At 38.5% G+C, this 19,749-nt stretch overlaps 1 protein-coding gene across 1 annotated transcript in view; it reads right to left on the bottom strand.

The window, feature by feature from the left end:
* The window catches only part of STK26 (serine/threonine kinase 26), a 50,765-nt gene that overhangs the window by 12,100 nt on the left and 18,916 nt on the right, over window positions 1-19,749 (bottom strand). Inside the window, exons 3-4 of the mRNA XM_040627401.1 lie at window positions 7,813-8,043; window positions 732-788 (exon numbers count right to left, since the gene is read on the bottom strand). Of these exons, the coding sequence (XP_040483335.1) occupies window positions 732-788; window positions 7,813-8,043 (288 nt within the window). The remainder of the gene's footprint in view (window positions 1-731; window positions 789-7,812; window positions 8,044-19,749) is intronic.

Genomic DNA, 19,749 nt, shown 5'->3' with positions numbered 1-19,749 from the left:
GGCCAGCCCACTGGCCATCCTACTACACAAAGTTGCCTCTAGTAATGCATACTGAATTTTAAATACAATGTCATATTAATAAAGACGTAAAAGGGGGAAAAAACAGCAATGATAGAACCACACCAACTTGAGGAAAACAACCTGTGTTTCTCAAACGGATTTTGTGTGTAATCACAGCTTCATTGGGTGAAACTTCTGCTCAGGACAGGATTTTAGCATCCTGGTCTTTGCCCACTAAAATGCCCTTAGCACTTCCAAGTCATTATGACAACCAAAAATGCCATCACATTTCCAAATGGCCTAGAGAGGGGCAGAGAGAATTCTGTAGGGAACTGGGTCTGTAGGCCTATTTGGTGAGAACCCAAGAACCAGTTTTCGTGACAGTTACCTGAATCACATATTTTTAAAAATCCAAGAACACTCTGTCTTTGCAGGGGAATTCTTGCAAAGTAAAACTCTAAACTGATGGCAGTTGTCAGATACAGTCCTAATTTGCAGAGCTTTATTTCATTAAGCTATTCACATTTCATACACTCTCTAAGAATGTCAGTAATATGCCCAATCCTGCAATCTAGCTCAATCTACATAAGGGTAGTGGTCCTGAATAAAGTGTTTAATTTGAACATAACTGAGCAACCACTCAGCTTGCCCAAAAGCCATTGCTTACTCCAGTTAAAAGAAAAAAGTTAAAGTATAGACGTGCATGTGTGTAATTATTTAAAAATACTTACAAGATCCAGTGCTGAACCACCACCCAGGTATTCCATTATAATCCATAATTTTGAACCCTGTAAAAGCCATGAAACAACTTAATAATCACAAACCTAAGCCAAATAACAAACTAGCATAAAATGTTAAATCTGACATACTAATGTACTGGTTCTAAAATACAAGTTTAAAATTACTTGTTTGAAGCCCAGCATATACTTTTCCATAGAACATTATAAATGAAAGTAAAGTTCTGAGTCTTGACCTTCCTTCCAACCTATTTAGTCTGTGATAGAGCTAAGTGAAGAACAAATTATTATTTTTTCTTACTGTTGAACTATTAGCAGTTTTTATAAAACCCAGAAAAAAGAAACCATAGCCTTAAATTATTATTTCGGATGATTTTGAAAGGAAAAGATAGTTACATTAAAGAATGAGGAGGTATATGGAGACTTGTAGAAATTTTAAATGGGGCTTCTGGGCACTTCCCATGTAATTTTAGAGTTTGAGTACACTGGATAGTTTGCCTTATTACAGTTTTTGGCTTTGGTTCTCATGTACCATATCACTTTTATCAGCCATGATTAATGGATATTTTGGTACACATGTGGAGCCTAGAAAGGATATTATCTCTCCTCGCCCCCAACCCCTACTGCTGAGGTACATGGCTAAGAGAAAGGGAGTGTGTAGCTTGAAAAGCATAGGATTACTTGATTACTCCAGGTAGAATTAACTTCACTGTAAGTTGTACAAGAAGAAATTGGGTAAGTACATGTATATACATTTCAAATCAGGCACACACACATATGCACACAAAAAATTGGAATAAACCATTAAATCTTTTCTTCTTTCAGCTGTAGTTTGAAATACAAGGGACACTTCTCTCCCCAAATCATTTCATGAATGGTATTCTCCGCATTTTTGTGGGACCACAAATTTGACTGTAAGTGGATCGGTTGATTTTACTATCTTGGCAAGGAGCCAAGCTGTGAATGGCTTGTGTTCTAAAAGTCCATTTTTCAGTAAGGTGTTTCAAATTTGGAAAGCAAGCGTTTTTCCCATAAAAATAAAGTTGAGGTTCCTGGGGTAGTCCCCCCACAAAAGATAACTGAACACGAAGGCATCCACAGTGTAGCAGGAAGAATGCCAGAGAGACGAACTACTATTTACACCCTCACAACGTTTCCAGGGGATAAACGCACTCAGTGTTATGGTTCAACTTGGGATGCCAGGGACGCATTTCTTACCTTTACAGCCCCGGCTGTGGGATGAAGATTCTCCAGTTACTGCCAGGAGCCATCAAACTCTACACTCCCTGGGAAGTACTCAGGAGTTCCAATCAAAATGCCCATGTGTCTCCATGAGGCTGGGACATTAGCATGGCAAGAGAATGGACCCCAGTAACGTGACGATGGGTGACACTGTCATGTAGGGACTGGGAGGTGGCCTAGTGTTCGGGCCCAGGGAGGAAGGGCTTGGTTAAATTAAGATGAAAGGATTCCTCCTTTCTTTCTGGATGATGACACTATGCAGGATGAATGAGAGGGGAGGGGGATAATGTACCTTTCCCCCAGTCTTAACATCCACTCCCCTATCACAGCCTGAACTGAAGAAAGGAAGAGCCGAGAGTCTCTGCCAGTGGTGGTGTCTAGGACAGGAAAGAGAGGAAATACGTCCTCGTAACAGTGGGGAGGGGAAAGAGTTCTGGGAGTGCTTCAGGTAACTTGTTTTTATGTCTAGAAATCAGGCCCTCAGAACCTGAGAATTGTCAACCTGAGGCATCTTTATACTTTTTTTCAAGAGAAGAAAAAAGTGTTTCTCACAACGCCGCATAGCCTGAGAATTTTTTCTTTTGCCACAAGTTTGTTTCTAGTAAGTCCTATGTACTACCTTATGAATTCAGAATGCTTCCCATTCCCCTAATATTTAAAAGCAAATGAAAAGATCTTATTAAACACGTTTATCTGTTTTCTAGTTCTGCGTGAATGAAAGCATCTGTTTCCCGAGTTTGAAACAACGTGTGTCCTTTTTTGGGGGGCTAGCGACTCAAAACAGCAACTTACCAACTGTCTGTTCTCCACTAAAGCATATTTATGGAAAGCTTAAAATGTTATTAAAGTTATGCGTAAGCAACTTCCAGATCTGAGAAAGGCAGCTTCCTCCTTGCAAGCAAGCTGTTGGGTGGGACCGGGACTCTTCAGAAACAGGGCAGGGAAGGAACCAGAGCTGCAGGTCAGATTTTCTGCCTGCTTCCTTCTGATCGCCACTTCTGCAGACAAGCCTCACTGGAAAATGGCCACAGGTCTGGACCTTCAAAAGAAGGCTACGCAGGTGTGGGGGCTGAAGCGAGGCTGGTGGAGCTCTTCCCTGCTCAAGGAAGCTTCACCCACAGAGACTCTTCTTACAGGTTCCTTGTCCACAGCAGGTCTCAGGGAAAACACCAATTGCAAACAAAACAAAACCGAAGAGCCTAGACTCTATGTTTATGTTCTTTTGGAGGACTACAACTTCTACCTTTGATTTTGGTGCAAAGATGTTTGTGTTGGAGAATGCAAATAAGTATGTTTGGCTTGCTTTTAAATAATTTAAAAGGCTGAGATGATATCTATATACCGGTTTAAAATTCCAGAAGAGCCACTGACTGCAAACCGTAACCGTACATCCGGCACATTGAAGCAGAGGAAGTCCCTTAAGGAAAAACTCCACTTCTCCACTTACAAAGTGACCTACACAATTTAACAACGGCTTGGAGGAGTAAGTTTAAAGTCCTGCATCAACATGGGTGGTCAGGGGTTAGGAAATGGCTCTCCGTTCCAAAATTCAGAAGGCCTCAAGAGTAAGGACTCTAGATTGTACTATTTACTGGGGAGAACTTGGAGCCTTGTGCCAACAAATTACTGGTGTCTGTAGTGTCACCTCTGTCACCCCACAAGATTATTGTACTATATATTAAATACATGTTGAATTAAATGGGCTGGCCTATGAATCTCCTAGCCAATCATGACATTGACCATATATTCCAACATGCACAACTAAAGTCAACCAGTTACCAAAGGACAAATGCTCTCTGATTCCACCTATATAAGGAACCCAGAGTCATCAAATTCATAGCGACAAGAAGTAGAATGGGAGTTACCAAGGACTGTGGAGAGGAGACAATGGGGAATCACAGTTTAATGGGTACAGAGTTTCAGTTGAGGAATATACATAGTAGGGCACTCAATAAATAAATGTCTGCTAAACTGAATCTAATATGGGGCTCTGTAGAGGTGTGTTATCTCAAGTTTAAAGCTGTATTTGTTTTGAGGAAAAAACACTGTAAGGAGGAGAAAATTTTTCCCTCTTCAATTTCCTTGAAGTTTTATAAGAAAACTCCAAAACACGATTTTTAACTAAGGAACGTTCCAGAAACATTCACCATATGCTGGGAGTAAACACACACAAAAGTCTCAGGAAAAACAGTGAGAAGGTCACAGAACTTTACAGACCCTATTCTGGAATATTTTACTCCTATCATTCAATTCTTTTTTTTTTTTTTTGATAAATATCAAGGTGGTGGTATGTGGGGGGGGGCATATTTTCTTAACATAAACAGAAATATAAAGGCGATTTTCAGCAGCAAATAAAGGCATGATTCAAATTCTATTCAATGCCTGAGCAAGCTTCATTTTAAGATTTACATCGAACTAGAAAAATATTTAAAGATTATAAAAGATTTTTCCAATATTATGAGATCAGAAGGGAAGGGTTTGCTTATTTTAGCACTCTTCATAAAGACTAACTTTGTCTCTCAAGAAAATCTGCAGTGAACTAAAATTAAAGGAAAATACTGTGGTCATACTGATGTTTGTCTGGTTTTTACTCTTGTTTTTAAAAATGAAGTTATACAGTAAGCTCAGTCAAAATGAATACCTTGTACATTTTTGCATGTTTCAAGGAAATCACTACAACTGCATACAGTTTCAGAGAGCATATAATTTTCTCTCAAGTGCAGTAACATTTCCTACAGCTTACAGTGAGCTCTTGGTATGTATGATATCCTGTGTAAAGACAACCTGAGAAAAACCCATATCCTACCATACTCAATTAACTTTACTCACAAAATCCCCCATGTCATCTGAAATGGAAGGATGCGCCACAATAAAAACATAAGTCGATTGATAATGCAGGTCTCTGATGGTTCTTAGAGGATGGAGCCTTGAGTTATATTGACTGCATTAAACAGAACCCTGTTATATTTGATGCGATTTTAGTTTAAAAAAAAAAAAAGCAAGCCTACAGAGTCTCACTCTTTTAATATAAATGGAAAATAAACAAGTTGGTCAATTTAAGTTGGTAATTTAAATAAATGATATTAAAAGCTTATAATATCATAAGCTATTTCTGTGTGTATATATGCACATGTATATAGAGATAATACACATACATTTATTTACTCTAATGTAAATAGATTCAGGATACAAATAATCAATATCAGCCAGCTGTGAATTTCTACAATTTTATCAAGAAGTGACATGTTTTTCAAAGTAGTCTTTCATATCNNNCGTGGACTTTAATTAATGATGGCAGAGGGGATAAAAATACTTCAGTTTAATCCTTTAAGAAGACATCATGGACAATGGCCCTGATTCACTGACAAGTCTGAGAACATTCTATAATCAAGATTTGGACAAGACAATCTATTTTATTTATTTAAATGTTAAATATTTATTGGGTGACTGGTACAAGTACACTGTGAGGGGAATTTTTTTAAAAACATGCAATCTTTGGAATAAATAATACAGTTATAATTTATTTTCCATGAGTACCGAGTCTGAGTTAACAAAGGCTATAAGCAACCAATGAAACACTCAATACCATGTTGGTACCCATTTTCAATATAATACAGAATAACCCATTTGGAATAGGGCTTATTTAATATTTTTAGTCAGTTACCGAAAAGAGCTTATGTGTTACAGGTGCCTAAGAATAGCAAAGGTTAAGGTTTGCTCTAGAGTAGGTCTGGAATTACCAGGATTCAATCCAGAAAGAGTTAACCAGATGACTAAACAACACACACACACAACAACAACAACATCAACAACAAATTCCTGAGGCTGCCTCAAACCAAGCCTGCTATGGGAAGCAGGAGGGAGACCTAAATGTATTGAGACTGAATGATCTCTCAGGATTCCTTAAAAAGAGTCTGACCCGCTAAATAAGTTTTGTAGAAAAGAATTCAAAAGCAACATATGCCACACAGAATCAATTGTGTGTACAATTAAAGACAGTAACGGCTAACATTCAATTCCAACTGAATAGGAACTACCATCTCCTCTTGGAAGCCTTTCCTTCACACCACCACCCTCCCCTCAAAACGACAGAAGTGACTACTTGCTTATTTGTGCCCCAGCCATACCTTGTACATACTTAATCACAAAATCTGCACCCTTCTAGTGCAATGTGGGACTGTGAGCTCCTTTACGGCAGGGGTGAGTTATTCATTTTTTAAAAAGATTTATTTATTTATTCCTGAGAGGGGAGAAGGAAGGGGCACAGGAAGAGAATCACCAAGCAGACTCCTGCTGAGCGTGGAGCCGGACGTGGGGCTCGATCCTACGACCCATAAGATCATGACCTGAGCCGAAACCAAGAGCCAGAGGCTCAACCGACTGAGCCACCCAGGTTATTCATTTTTATATCTCCAGCACCTAATACAGTGTATGACACATAGTGACAGGCTGTTTAAGGATTTAGTCTACTACGCATTCATTCCACATTCATCTAATTCATGTAGTATTAGAATAAACAGGCTTTGTAAAAAGGCAGTGAAAATTATGATTTCTAAATCAGTGGTAACGCATATAGATAGATTATCCTAGGGTTTATTTGGTCAGCAGAATATAAAAAGATAGCATTAATTCTTACACAGGCCAATAGCTTGGTGAGTTATAAACACATCCTTTTTGGCCTAGAGATAGATGAACGAAAAACCAACCAACCAACCAACCAACCAACCAACCAACCAACCAACCAAAACTCTTTCCCTCCTTGTAAACCCTGAAAAGCAAAGCTCTAACTTAAATTGTCTTCCTTTGAAAAATTTCAACATGGGGCTAAAAGTTTTTAATTTTAAAATAATTGTAACTGTAACCTAAGCTGGATTTTTCTATTTATTCTTCACATTTCAGTAGACACAGATCCTGACTTTTTTTTTCAAGATTTTATTTATTTATTTGAGACAGAGAGAGAGCAAAAGCAGGGGGAGCAGCAGAGGGAGAGGGAGAAGCAGACTCCCCACTGAGCAGGGAGCCTGATGTGGGACTCAATCCCAGAACCCTGAGATCATGACCTGAGGAGAAGGCAGACGCTTAACCGATTGAGCCACCCAGGTGCCCCCAGAACCTGACTTCTAACTCTGGAACCCAAGAACTCTTGGGTTTTACTAACCAAAGAGTATTGTGTTATGCAATCACATCTCCATCTGCCATGACCTCAGGTGTCTGGTAATTCCATGATCCTGGAAACAAAAATCCCAACTTCTGTTGGGGGAGGGGAGAGGACAGATAATATTCCATTTGACTCCACTTCAACAGATATTTATCACGGGCTTAAGATGTACCATGTCCTGTGCTAAGTGATGTAAAAACCAAGACTGGTTGAGCTATAAACTCCCTGCCATCAATTTGCTCATAATCAGGAGGGAGAGAAAGGTGTGTAAATAACCACCGTAACTCAATGGAATAAATGACATACTTATATATCCCATCAATTCTGAGGTTGAGACAGACTGGGCCACTGAGAATAATGTGTGAAAGCCCAGGGGGAAAGCTCTTTCCTGACAAAGGATATGTCTCAAGGACCAGCTGCATTTCTGCTCCCCCATCAACCCAAAGTTCAGGTGTGGAATAACGGTGCGGCCGAGTGCTGGGATGCATTCAGGATACAGCTGCTAAATCTAAAAACAGTTTATTTGGCACTATAAATGGAGCTAGATTCTGCCTGGAGGCCAAAGACTGCCAAATCCTAATTTAAGACATTGCCTTTCAAAAAATAGAATTAAAAAAAAGAAAGAAAAACTTATAATGAAAATACCTTATGACTTAAATACAACACACACATTACCTTTAAATATGATCCATAGTATTTTGTTACATACGAGCTGTCACACTGACTCAAAACAGTTATTTCTTGCTGAATGTCTTCAATTTCATCTTCGGCTTCCTCGAGGTCTATGATTTTAATAGCAACCACTTGCTGTGTACGGTTATCAATTCCTTTGAAAACTTCTCCAAAGGAGCCTTTCCCAATGCGTTCTAATTTTGTAAACAGTTCTTCTGGATCAGCTATGTTATTCTAAGGGGGGGCCGGGGAGAGAGACAAAGAAAAGAACACAAATGTTTTGCATCAAATTTTTTTTATGTGAAAGGAAAATAAATTACGTAAGACAATAACACATTTTTAAAAGCATACAAACTCCCTTGACTCTCCACATGCACTTTGTTAGAGCAACTATAATCCCGAACAGCCAGCTAGTCCATATTCTACCGGATAACCATACTAACTGGGCTTAGCTGATCTTGTTACCACAAACAATCCCATATAGCAAATGTTGTCTCTGTTGCCTGTCAAAGGGCCAGGTACTTTTTACTTTGACAACGGCCTTAGCAACATTTTTTTCTAGATATATTTCCTCAGGCAAGGGAAACAAAAACAAAAATCAACTATTGGGACTACACCAACATAAAAAGCTTTTGCACAGTGAAAGAAACCATCAACAAAACGAAAAGGCAACCTATTGAACAGGAGAAGATATTTGCAAATGATATGCCTAATAAGGGGTTAATACATGATTTATATTTAAAAAACTCACATAAATAACTCAACACCAAAAAACCAAATAATCTGATTAAAAAATAGGCAAAAGCCCTGAGTAGACATTTTTCTTTTTTAAGATTTATTTATCAAAGAGAGAGAGACCATGCACGCACATGCACGCAAGCAGGTAGGAGGGGCAGAGGGAGAGGTAGAGAATCTGAAGCAGACTCCCCGCTGAGCTTGGGGCCCAATATGGGCTCCGATCCCAGGACCCTGAGATGTTGACTCAAGTCAAAATCAAGAGTCTGATGCTTAACCGACTGAGTCACCCAGGTGACCCCCAAATAGACATTTTTCTAAAGGCATCCAGATGGCCAACAGACACATGAAAAGATGCTCAACATCACTCATCATCAGGGAAATGCAAATCAAAACCGTAATGAGATATTACCTTACACCTATCAGAACGGCTGACCAAAAAAATAACAAGTGTTGGCGAGGATGTGGAGAAAAAGGAACCCTTGTGCTCTGTTGGTGGGAATGGAAATTGGTGTAGCCACTGTAGAAAACATACGGAGGTTCCTCAAAAAGTTAAAAATAGAAATATTATATGATCCAGTAATTCTGCTACTGGTTATTTACCCAAAGAAAACGAAAACGTTAATTCTAAAAGATATATGCACCCCTATGTTTATTGCAGCATTACTTACAATAGCCAAAATATGGAAGCAGCCCAAGTGTTCACTGATAGATGAATGGATAAAGAACATGCGGTATATATATGATATAATATTACTCAGCCATAAAAAAGCAAGATCTTGCCATTTGTGATGACATGGATGAAACTAGAGGGTATAATGCTAAGTGATATTAAGTCAGACAGAGAAAGACAAATACCATGTGATTTCATTTATATGTGGAATCTAAACAAAACAAAACAAAAAACAGACTCTTAAATACAGAGAACAAACTGATAGCTGCCAGAGAAGAGGGGGCTTGGGGAGCAGGTGAAATAGATAAAGGGGACTGAGAGATACAAACATCCAGTTATTTAAGTCATAGAGATGAAATGTCAGCATAGGGAATATAGTCAACAATATTACAGTAACATTGTTTGCTGACTGATGGTGACTACACTTATTGTGGTAAGCACTAAGTAACATATGAATCATTATGTTGTAAGCCTGAAACTAATATAACATTGTATGTGAATTATACTCCAAAAAAGGGGGGCAGGCACTTTTTAGAATAAAGCAGGTGACTAGACAGAGTTTGCATATTAATGCAAGGGTAGTGATGGTGAGAGAACGCCTAACCTAAGCTGTAAGTAGGTGAACTGTTTAAAGTTCTAACATTCTGCCAGCAAAACATTACCTTTTCACTCTCCTTCTCTTTCCAATTCTGACATTCCAATCACCCCATCTGTACTAAACCACCAGGTAAACACAGAATGCAAAAGACTCAGGAATCTATGAGTCTTGTTTTTCTTTCCTTGGGATCCTATCTATATGTAATGTTCTCCTCAATGGCTGAAACAAGATCCTCCGCCTTGATCATAATTGCTAGTGCTCATCTGGGAATGGTAATATGCTGAGCTTCCACAACTCATCTCGCAGTAGGAATCCAGAATAAGTCAACATTTTGCTACAACAAAATCTGGAATAAAGCATAGGTTTTTAGGTTAACAAAAGCTTCGGATATTCATAAATTCACTGTCCCTTCCTGATTCAGAAATATCCTTTGTCTTAGCACAATTTTGAATTCAAACTTTCCTCCCACGAGACAATATTTATATCCTTACTTGAAACTCATATTGCTGAATATGTACTACTGATCAAACAGAAACACAAGATTTCCAAACCTCCCCCCAAAAGGCACGTTATTAGTTTGTACCTGAATGCTTAAAAAAATAGAAGGATGCTATCTACGGCTGGTGAGCTGTATATGTTTAATCTGTCAAATGGACCTACATTATCTGTTCATTTACTACAATTTTACCTAATCAACAATTTCAGGAGACAATTATAGAGTTAGCATGTTCCCTTAGATTTTCTGTTATTAGACAACAAGATCGTTAAAGTTTATTTTTGTTTCTCATCAAGCTGTTTGCAACAGCAGCAGCATCAAATAGATCCACTAACAATTCCATTAAACCGCCTGCCTTTGAGCAACTAAAAGCTTATGACCGATTTTGAAGAATTTCACCAACTTTTCTTTTTTCAACTTGCCCAAAATTCAGTTTGTACACGACCTGCTTAATTTATAAGCTTCCCCATTTTCCTTGATTGATTTTTTTTCTTTGATGCTGCAAGTTCCTTGTTAGCCGCACCCATCTCCAGTACCCACACTGAACAAATACTATCTTGAGCTACCCATACGGGCTTTTAAAAACAATTTAGATTTCCAGGAGGCTGCAAATGGGTCTTTAATGCTTACATTTTATTATATACCTTCTCTAAAACTGGAGTACCATCATTATTGATTTCGTTGGGGTTTCCTTAGCAAGACACTATACTTTGTTGTGATTAATATCACATAGTAGCTAACTCACTAGTTACTTCTTCCTACTTTTGGTGATGGTTCTTGTCTTCCTAATACCTTGTGGCAAAAATACTTGCCAAAGCTCGGTGATAGGTTCACCTCTCTGTAAGTTGCTAAATTCAGTGGGTTTGGGAAAATGAAAGGAACAAATCTTTCCATTTTTCTGATATAACCACAAAACAAATCTGAAAGTTGTAAGTATACCATTGATTAAAAAATACATAGTATGTACTCTCTGATAACACATTCTGGACTAGGAAGTGTATTCCTTAACTTTATAACAAGATTTTTTGTTGTTGTAAGCAACAAAGATTAAATCCTAATCTCTTTAATTCATGTTTTAAAACGATTTCACTGAAACAATCAACCCCTGGGAGAACACAGCTGTTCTATAATAAAATGGGTTCCTGAAAGTATGTAAACAAAGATTTAAACATCAAGTCACATTTCGCATTTTAAACAAGCTCTGAAGTGAATCCTAACTCATGATAACTTCTGATTTTAAATCAAGAAATACCATATTGGAGAAAGGAAAAAAGAAAGCTTTTACACAATGTTTGCACTTCCCACTCCTTTATTTTGGGACGAAAACTTGTCACTGAAAACCCCAATGTCTAGAGTGGGGGGAATCATGAAAACAACTTTTCCCGAGTAGAACCTCACCTCCCTCACTTCCGGAAGGATAGAGATCTCTGCCCTGTTTACCAAGTCCTGAATCTTGGGTAGATAATATCGAAGTTCTATCTTTCCCTTCACTGTCTCACTAGCTTCTTAAGCCAATGTATACCAAATCTTTATTAGGACAGGTATTCTTTCTGGTTTTTTGTGCAAGGGCAAAATCAAGCAAATACATGGTAAGCATCTCAAGCACTGCAATAGGAAACCACCTATATGAAGAAACTGATTTGCCCACTTGTTCACATCACTCTTCTTCAGTCTAAGAAAATCAAGTCAGCTCCCTCTACATCCCGATCAAATTTTAAGAATATTAAAATATTAGAGAATATTAAGAATTTCCAAAGAAAATTAAAATCTCCTAATCTTCCTACCTCTAATGCAAAATCCCAGTTTACTACTAGATCTGTATTTGCATTGCCTTCTCAAAGCCATGGCGCAGGACGGAGCTCTAAGTTCAATAGCAGCAAATGGGAGGAATGGCTACATTAACTTCAAATGGATTTACAACTAAAGATAGATGATTTATACATGCCCCACAAAAACAGGTCTATGCACATGGGGACCTCACAGGTCCACCTCAGGACGTTCATTGGACTGTGCTTGGATTTGAACTCTTTGGCTCTAAGTACACCGATACAAATTTAAGTCTTAGAAGTTATCATTACTACTAAAACAGTAACGGCAGCAACAAGCTTTCAGTATGGAAATACTCTTAGCATATCCAAAAGAGACATCTTACTGTAGAAAGTTGGGGGCAGAGGGAAGAAGGCTTCCTGCACACTTAAATCACAGAATCAGAGGGCTGGAAGGATTCTTAAGGGTTCTCTAAGGGCTCTCCAGTCCTGGCTACCCATTGGAGTCACCAGGACAACTTTTAAAATGCAGATACTTATGCCTCATCCCCATAGTACTGATTCGGGATCTCTGAAATTAGGACCCAGCGGTAAGTTTTTGTTTTAAAGTACTCTAAACTACTTCCTATGTAGTCATTTTGGCACCAGACTTGACATCGGCATCGGGAACCACCAAGCAGACATCTGAAATTTGTATCCTTGATTATAGGGAACTCATCACCCCTATTTTTCCCAGGCAAGCCTGTGGCTCTCTTCTAACTGTGCACACTAAAAGTAGACAACTCGGAGATTAAAAGTAAACCAAAGGGACTTTGGTATTTATATATACATAGCTGTATTTAAAAAATTTAGTCTGCAATACTTCTAAGGACACGTCTCTAAAATTAGCGCCTACCCTCAAATAAGACCAGAAAAGTAATATTTACCAAAACACAATGTATCCTGTACTCTCTCTCTCTTTTTTTTTTTTTTTTTTGTTAATTACTTCAGTTTATTCCTTCACTATCCGGAGGCCAAGACCCCAGGAAGTGCCACAAAACCGAGGCACGATAGCCCAGAGTGCAATCTCCCATACTCTTTGTGTATGTATTTTTGAACACATTTTTTAACACAATATGGTGTATGTAATAGCAGGGTACATAATAGGTTCAGATCTAATTGATGACACTTTTGAGTTAACAGCCAACATTGGCAAAGAGTAAAAGTTTTTAGCTAGTAGAAAATGGGTACAAATTGTGGAGGCGGGTGGAGGGAAGGAAAAAGTTTTCCTTGACCCTCTTAAGGTCCCTAGTTGGGTCTGAAAATAAAACTCACAAAGATGGATTAACAGAAGAAAGGCATATACATTTATTTAATATAAGTTTTACATGATACTGGACCCTCCATAAGGAAGTGAAGACTCAAAAAAATTGTTAAACTGGTGGGCTTTTAAAAAGGATTTTATTTATTTATTTATTTATTTATTTATTTATTTGAGAGAGAGAGAGAGAGAGAGAGAGAGAGAGAGAGCATGAGCAGGAGAGGAGCAGAGGGGAGCCCAACACGTGGCTCAATCCCATGACCCTGAGATCAAGACCTGAGCCAAAACCAAGTGTTGGACGCTCAACCAACTGAGCCACCCAGGCACCCCTAAACTGGTGTGTTTTAATGCTAGGTTTGACAAAGAGCAAAAGATTGTGGAAAAGGGCAAAGACTGTGAGCTAAATTTAGTAAACTGGGGGAAACACAGCAAGGCCTGTTTGTTCAGATTCTTCTTGGCATCCTTTTGTCTTTGGAGATAAGGATGCTCCTTTCTTTCCAGTACTATGAGAACACCTCCCACATGAGGGTCTTATGACCTGCTTCGGGGGAGAGGGGCAGGGAGGAAGGGAGAGAGTCAGTCAGAGTGACCTTCCAGCTTCTATTTCCTCAACCTCCTTTAGCTTAAAATATTCAATATGCCAAGGTGCTATATTTTGGGGTAGCATATCCTGAGCCCCATCAGGAGCATTAGGAATAACTGAATCAGGAGAAACTAGAAAATTGTAGACAGAATTAGAATTAGCCTTGAGGTTTTAACAGAACGGAGACCTGGAAAGCCCAAGGTGGTAAAAAAAAACAAAGGTACAAAATCTGCTTCTTTGAATCTGAGGTAGTCAAAGTAAAACCTCCAGTCTAGAGCTGAGAGTAAAAACATAATAGATTTAGGGAAGAGAAGGTAGATTTCTCAAAGAATTTGACCAGAAAGGGTTGAGCTCAAGTGAAAGAACCTTCAAGAACTAAGAACCCAGCTGAGCAAAGCTGACCTCAAGACAGGTTTTACACTTGCCTCCCTACATTAATAAAATCCATACTGTGGAGGCTCTTGGCTATATGATACTTTTTGTACTTTACAAAGACTGATCTGTATAGAGGCCTGCCAGTGACTCACTCATGAAGAGGGGTATACAGGAAATGATGAGCAAAGAATGGGCTAATGATATCGGGCTTAGAAAGGAAGACCTCTTACTCTCTTCAAAGTCTCAAGTGGTAACACCAGGAGTGACCTGCAGTGAACTCAGGATGCCTGGACAGTCACAGAGAATAACTAAAAACTGTAGCCTAACAATATATGAAAGACTAGAGATATGCCCACTTAACTAACTATTGAAATTGCTCAGATTAGTTCTCCGAAGCTAGAGAGGAAAAGCTTTTCTGGATTACTTCCATATCTACACTATTACCTGTCATCTAACAAGTAGAATGCATAGAAATCATTTTCTAGGGGCTCCATGAGCCTCAAATGCAATTAGTTCCATTATGACTGCCTGTGTTAAGATTTGTCAACTGCTCTATAAACACTTGCCTCAAAAGTTTGTTGAGTGTTTCCTAATCAAGATACTGCCAGAAAAAAATACATAATTTTAAATCAACAGCCATATACCTCTTAGCACTGCTTATGTTTAAGACCACAGGACACTATCCATCTTTTTAAAGTGCTATACATGATCCAAGCTCAACTGACTTCTCCCTGGATAGAACTATAACAGTCACAGTCTTTTCCAGCTGGGAGGAAACGTGTAGGTCATTTACACCAACTCCTTATCACCTCCATCAGTAACAAGCATTTATTATATGCCCACTGTGTCCCAGGCTAATACCACCAAATGGAAGCTATGAAATTTAAGGCTGTTTATGTCAAAATAATGGCAGAGGTAGGGAAAGGTTAAGAAGGGAAACAGAAATCCTGAAATTAAAAGAATTATAGGATCTTTGAGATGGACAGGAACTTAGCAAACATCTGATCCAAAATCCATTTTTATAGGGGAAAAAAACCCCATAGGTTATAGAGGTTATAAATTGTTCAAGGATATAACTAGTGGCAAAGCTCACACTTGAACCCAGGTCCCCTGACTCCTAAGTATAAGGTTCTTTCACTACAGCTTGGATCAATTTGTAACTTAAATTATACTCTTTTGCTATAAAACCAAAATTATTTTCCATCACGAACAGAGCACATAACTGTCCAACGTCTACTTAGGAATATCCCTACACTTAAAGAATCTGAAAACTTTGAAACCTAAAAATTTGAAAAATGTAAAATAGAATTTTCCTCTCCTCCAAATGATATGATTTCTTACAAGTTTGGAATCACTATGCAATTGACTAATCCCTGCAGATATGCGTGATTACCAAATATTTTATACTTCAATTCCACAGAGAAGTGACCTGTAGGGAGTCTTGACTTTCTGGCAAGGTTACTATTTTGGCCCATTTTTTCCATGTCAGTAACTAAACTGCAATGGCCTAGCCTCTGGAGTGTGGGAGGCAAGGTAGTGATGGTATTCCATACTGTGATTCCCATAGGATCCAACGTCTGGAAACCAACAGCTCCAATTCCAGCTTTATCAGTGATTTATTGTAACCCTTAACACTTCCATAACCCTTAATGCTAAGGCTTTCAGTTCTGCTCATTTAAAAAGACCCTCAAGTTGATGAAATTGTCCAAGAATAAAAATAATATTTTTGTGCTAGGTTTTATATGGGCAGAGAATTGTTCACATGACTATGTGAACACTCAGATTACTTTAACAACGAGAAGAATAAAACAAACTCATAATTTTTTCTAAACTTTTGAAGGATGTGATGTTAGAGTATTTTTCTCCTCTGTACAACCTCAGGTTCATATTACAAGTATCTGATACAAGCTGATGGAATTCTTCAGAGACCTCTGTGATTTAGACTTCTGAAGTAAAATATTTAGCCTCACTATATTTTGTGTATGACAGAGTAAGAACTAAGGTAAAAGCTGGTATGTCTGTATGTGTTTCAAATTAAACGTGGAGAGTTGGGCTTGAGCTCAATTTCCTTCAGGTGGTCAGTTGTCTGAGTTTGTATTTCCATGTTTGAGAGCTCAAACTATCAAAGTGCAAAGAAAATGTTCCTAGTTTGCCTATTTTTATGCCACACTCACATTTTTCTCTCTCTCTCAAAGGTTATTATAATTTGCTTTTGCAACATACAGCAAAAATGTCAAATCGCCCAGTTTCACGTACACGCAATGAAATAAATGAACTGTAGTCAAAAGTGTAGTTACGACAACCCTGGTCTTCCTTGTGGTCATGACATAGCATTTTATCAACTCACAGTGGAGTCCCCGTCTTTACTTACCACTTAAAAGGCAGTTTTGAGATGGATGAGGCAGCTCTGATCTTACTGGCAGAGCATGAAGTCAAAGGTCTCATACAGTATTATTTTGTACTCTTAAGCAACGATTTAAACTCCAGCAATTTTGTGCCCAGCAACAAGAAGAAAAATGTGTTCATAAGGCAGAAATAAAATTAAATTTATAAGTACTTTCTCATCTTTCCTTTAGTTTATTATTCCTATTTTTAAATGTACCTCATTAGCAAAAATACTTGGAAAATATTGTTGCAAAAGATAACTTCATTGAAATTATTACAAAAGGTTTTGACGTAGCAGCATGAATAACATAGCAGTTTGAGGAGTTTCTCCTGATTAATAATTTTGAGTCTACTTCACCTTTAAGAACAAAAGAATAATTGAAAATATTCCTTCATCTGAATTCCTCCTACTCAAGAGAGGATAAGAGAAGAGCTTCCTCTGCCTTCCTAATGTGCTTTCTTCTCTGTACCCAAGCTCAGAGCAGAGGGAAAGAACAATGGAGTGAGCGGGACACATTCTGGGATGTGAAGAAGGCAGCTCTTCATACACGTTGGTAAGACAGTTCAATTTACAATCGGGTAAAGAAGAATGGAACATCTCTTTGATTCTATTGTCGCTTTTCCATGTGCCATGTTTTTCTAAAGAAAAATTAAATGCAGAAAGCACGAGAAGAAATTTAACCATAACCTCCCCTCTCTTAGAAATCCCTAAGAAACAGAATGCTAGCTGGCAGCACCTTTTTAAGCTCTATTTCCTAGATGGATCTTGAAATTCCTGCCATTTTAATTGGAAGTAGAAATGTCAGATTTTCTTGGTCAGCCAGGTAAATCATCTTCAGGTCTAAGGCCTCTTAAATGAAAGGAAATAACTAATTTTGTCTTTTTGACTAACTTTCTAGATTTGAAGTTCCCTTAAACCTTTAATTATAGCCATGGGTAAAGGGGAAGGAGACATCCTGCAAACAATCACATTCTTCTCTCAATAAACCAAAAAGTCTAAGGCTATCATCACAATAAATGCTGGATGCAAATGCCATTGCATCATTTAGCTCATTTCTGTCTGACCTTACAGCCATTCCAGAGGAAGAAGGAGGTCTGGTTTCTTATAAGTATTACAGAGGTAAAGAAAGCAGAGAGGTCAGGCAAAATTGCCTTCATTTTGCTTATCCCGGAAATTACAAGAACTCAGGGATTAGATGTCGGCTTCACCATCTGTAAAATGAGGGAAAGAGGTGGGCTCAATGATCTCTAAATCCCTTCCTGTTTTGACACTGTGAATTTGTGAGGTATTAGAAGCCAAGTTGCTTTGTTCCCCTCCTTGTATCCCTGGCAGTTGCCAACTCTAGTTTTGAAGCATTAAGGTAGGGGATGAATTGGCACTGGCCACATGGCCAATTCTGTAGTGGTATAAAATGGCTCAGATGGAAAGCTTACGCTATCCCATTGTTGCAGCAAGCAATTCAGAATCACTAGTAGACTGCACTGTAGTCCCAACTCCCTGATCCTATAATGCAGCAGGCTCGGACGCCAAGGACGGATAAAGAGCAACAGGGTGAGTTACTGTCCAGCCTGCCCTCTCGCCCCTCACACTGGCCATGTCCCATTGTATACAAGTGACTGCTCTAAGGAAGTCAAGGGGAGCCAGAAGTTTAGCTCATACAGGACCTAAGGTTCTATTCGTCTTCCTCTCCTTTCATTGTAAATTTATTCATAAAGTAATGTAATTATACTTGCCCATATACAGAACTAGAACACCGAACAAAACTAAGTGCCCAAAGGGAAAACTTCAGGGATATCTTATCATATATCAAACACAATACTTCAGTGAGTAGTGGCTTGGACATACAAACTTGAATGCAATGCTCCACTGGGAACAATTTTACTTTCTTATTTTTGAGCCTTTGAGTCATGCCATTTTCTCTGTCAACAAAACCCTCACTCTCCCCCATCTCTGGAAATACCAGATCTCTTAAAAACAAGCAAGCAAGCAAACAAACAAACAAACAAAACACCTTCCCAACTCCCCAGGGTAACCTGATCACCTGAAAGAATCAATTGCTTTATCCCCTGCCCTCCCATAGCTCTTTGCTGGAGCCTCCAGCACAGCAAACATTTTATTACCTTTGCACTCTCTTTCATTGCCATAATCGTTCTTTTCTCAAATGAATAAGCTCATTAAGGATGGGGCTCTGTCTCAGTAAGCACCTAGTGCAATGCATTGTATATACTGTATGTAGTCCTTGGGATGTTTGCAGGGTGTTTACAACTTACCCGCAATCTTCACTCTGAGGTTATCCTTTCATTTGTAGTTTGATTTCTGACTTTTGGTGCAAGGGAGATTACATTCAATAAACTGAAGGATGTTAAAATAGGTTGGAAATTCTAAGTCAATCCCTATCCTCGCATGTGATTCACATAACAGAAACTTTCCAAAGTGAAAACTTTGAGAGTTTTTTCTTTCTACTTGGAGAGCTCTTTAGGTTGCAAAATAGCAGTTCTTAACGTGATATGGAGCTAAACCCAAAGGGGAGTTGGTAGTAGCCATACCCACAAGGATGTATATCACTAATCTATGCAAATATGATTATTGGAAGCACATCTGCAATCACTATTAACCAGAGCCACATGACTACTGTGTGTCCTGGAGAGTCTAGGACAATTTCATACTCTAATGCAAAGATTAAAGGTCTCAACGAGTGGCAATTGGTGTATCATTCTGCTGTACACTTCTTTTAATTTACTTGGGCTAAACACATATAGAAATACACAATTCAATCAAGGATCAGGTTTAACCGTAAGCATTAATGTTAAAAAAAAAGGGATTATTACTGACTAGACAGGATGTTACATAAATATGGCCTGGGATTGATAACAAGCTCTAACTATAAAATATTCATTTGGAAAGGGGGATGATGCTATACAGTGAAAGGAAGAAAAGATTCTGCTAATATAGAAATGATAAAACAGACACCCTAATTTATTCAGGCCATTATTTAATCAAACCCACACACAGGGCGCTTTAACATGAT

The sequence above is a fragment of the Ursus maritimus genome (genome assembly GCF_017311325.1).
Source record: "Ursus maritimus isolate PB19 chromosome X unlocalized genomic scaffold, ASM1731132v1 scaffold_X1, whole genome shotgun sequence".
In the NCBI taxonomy this organism is placed as follows: Eukaryota; Metazoa; Chordata; class Mammalia; order Carnivora; family Ursidae; genus Ursus; species Ursus maritimus.
The sequence above is the reverse complement of the archived record's forward strand: the minus strand, read 5'-3'. Positions and strand labels throughout refer to the sequence as shown.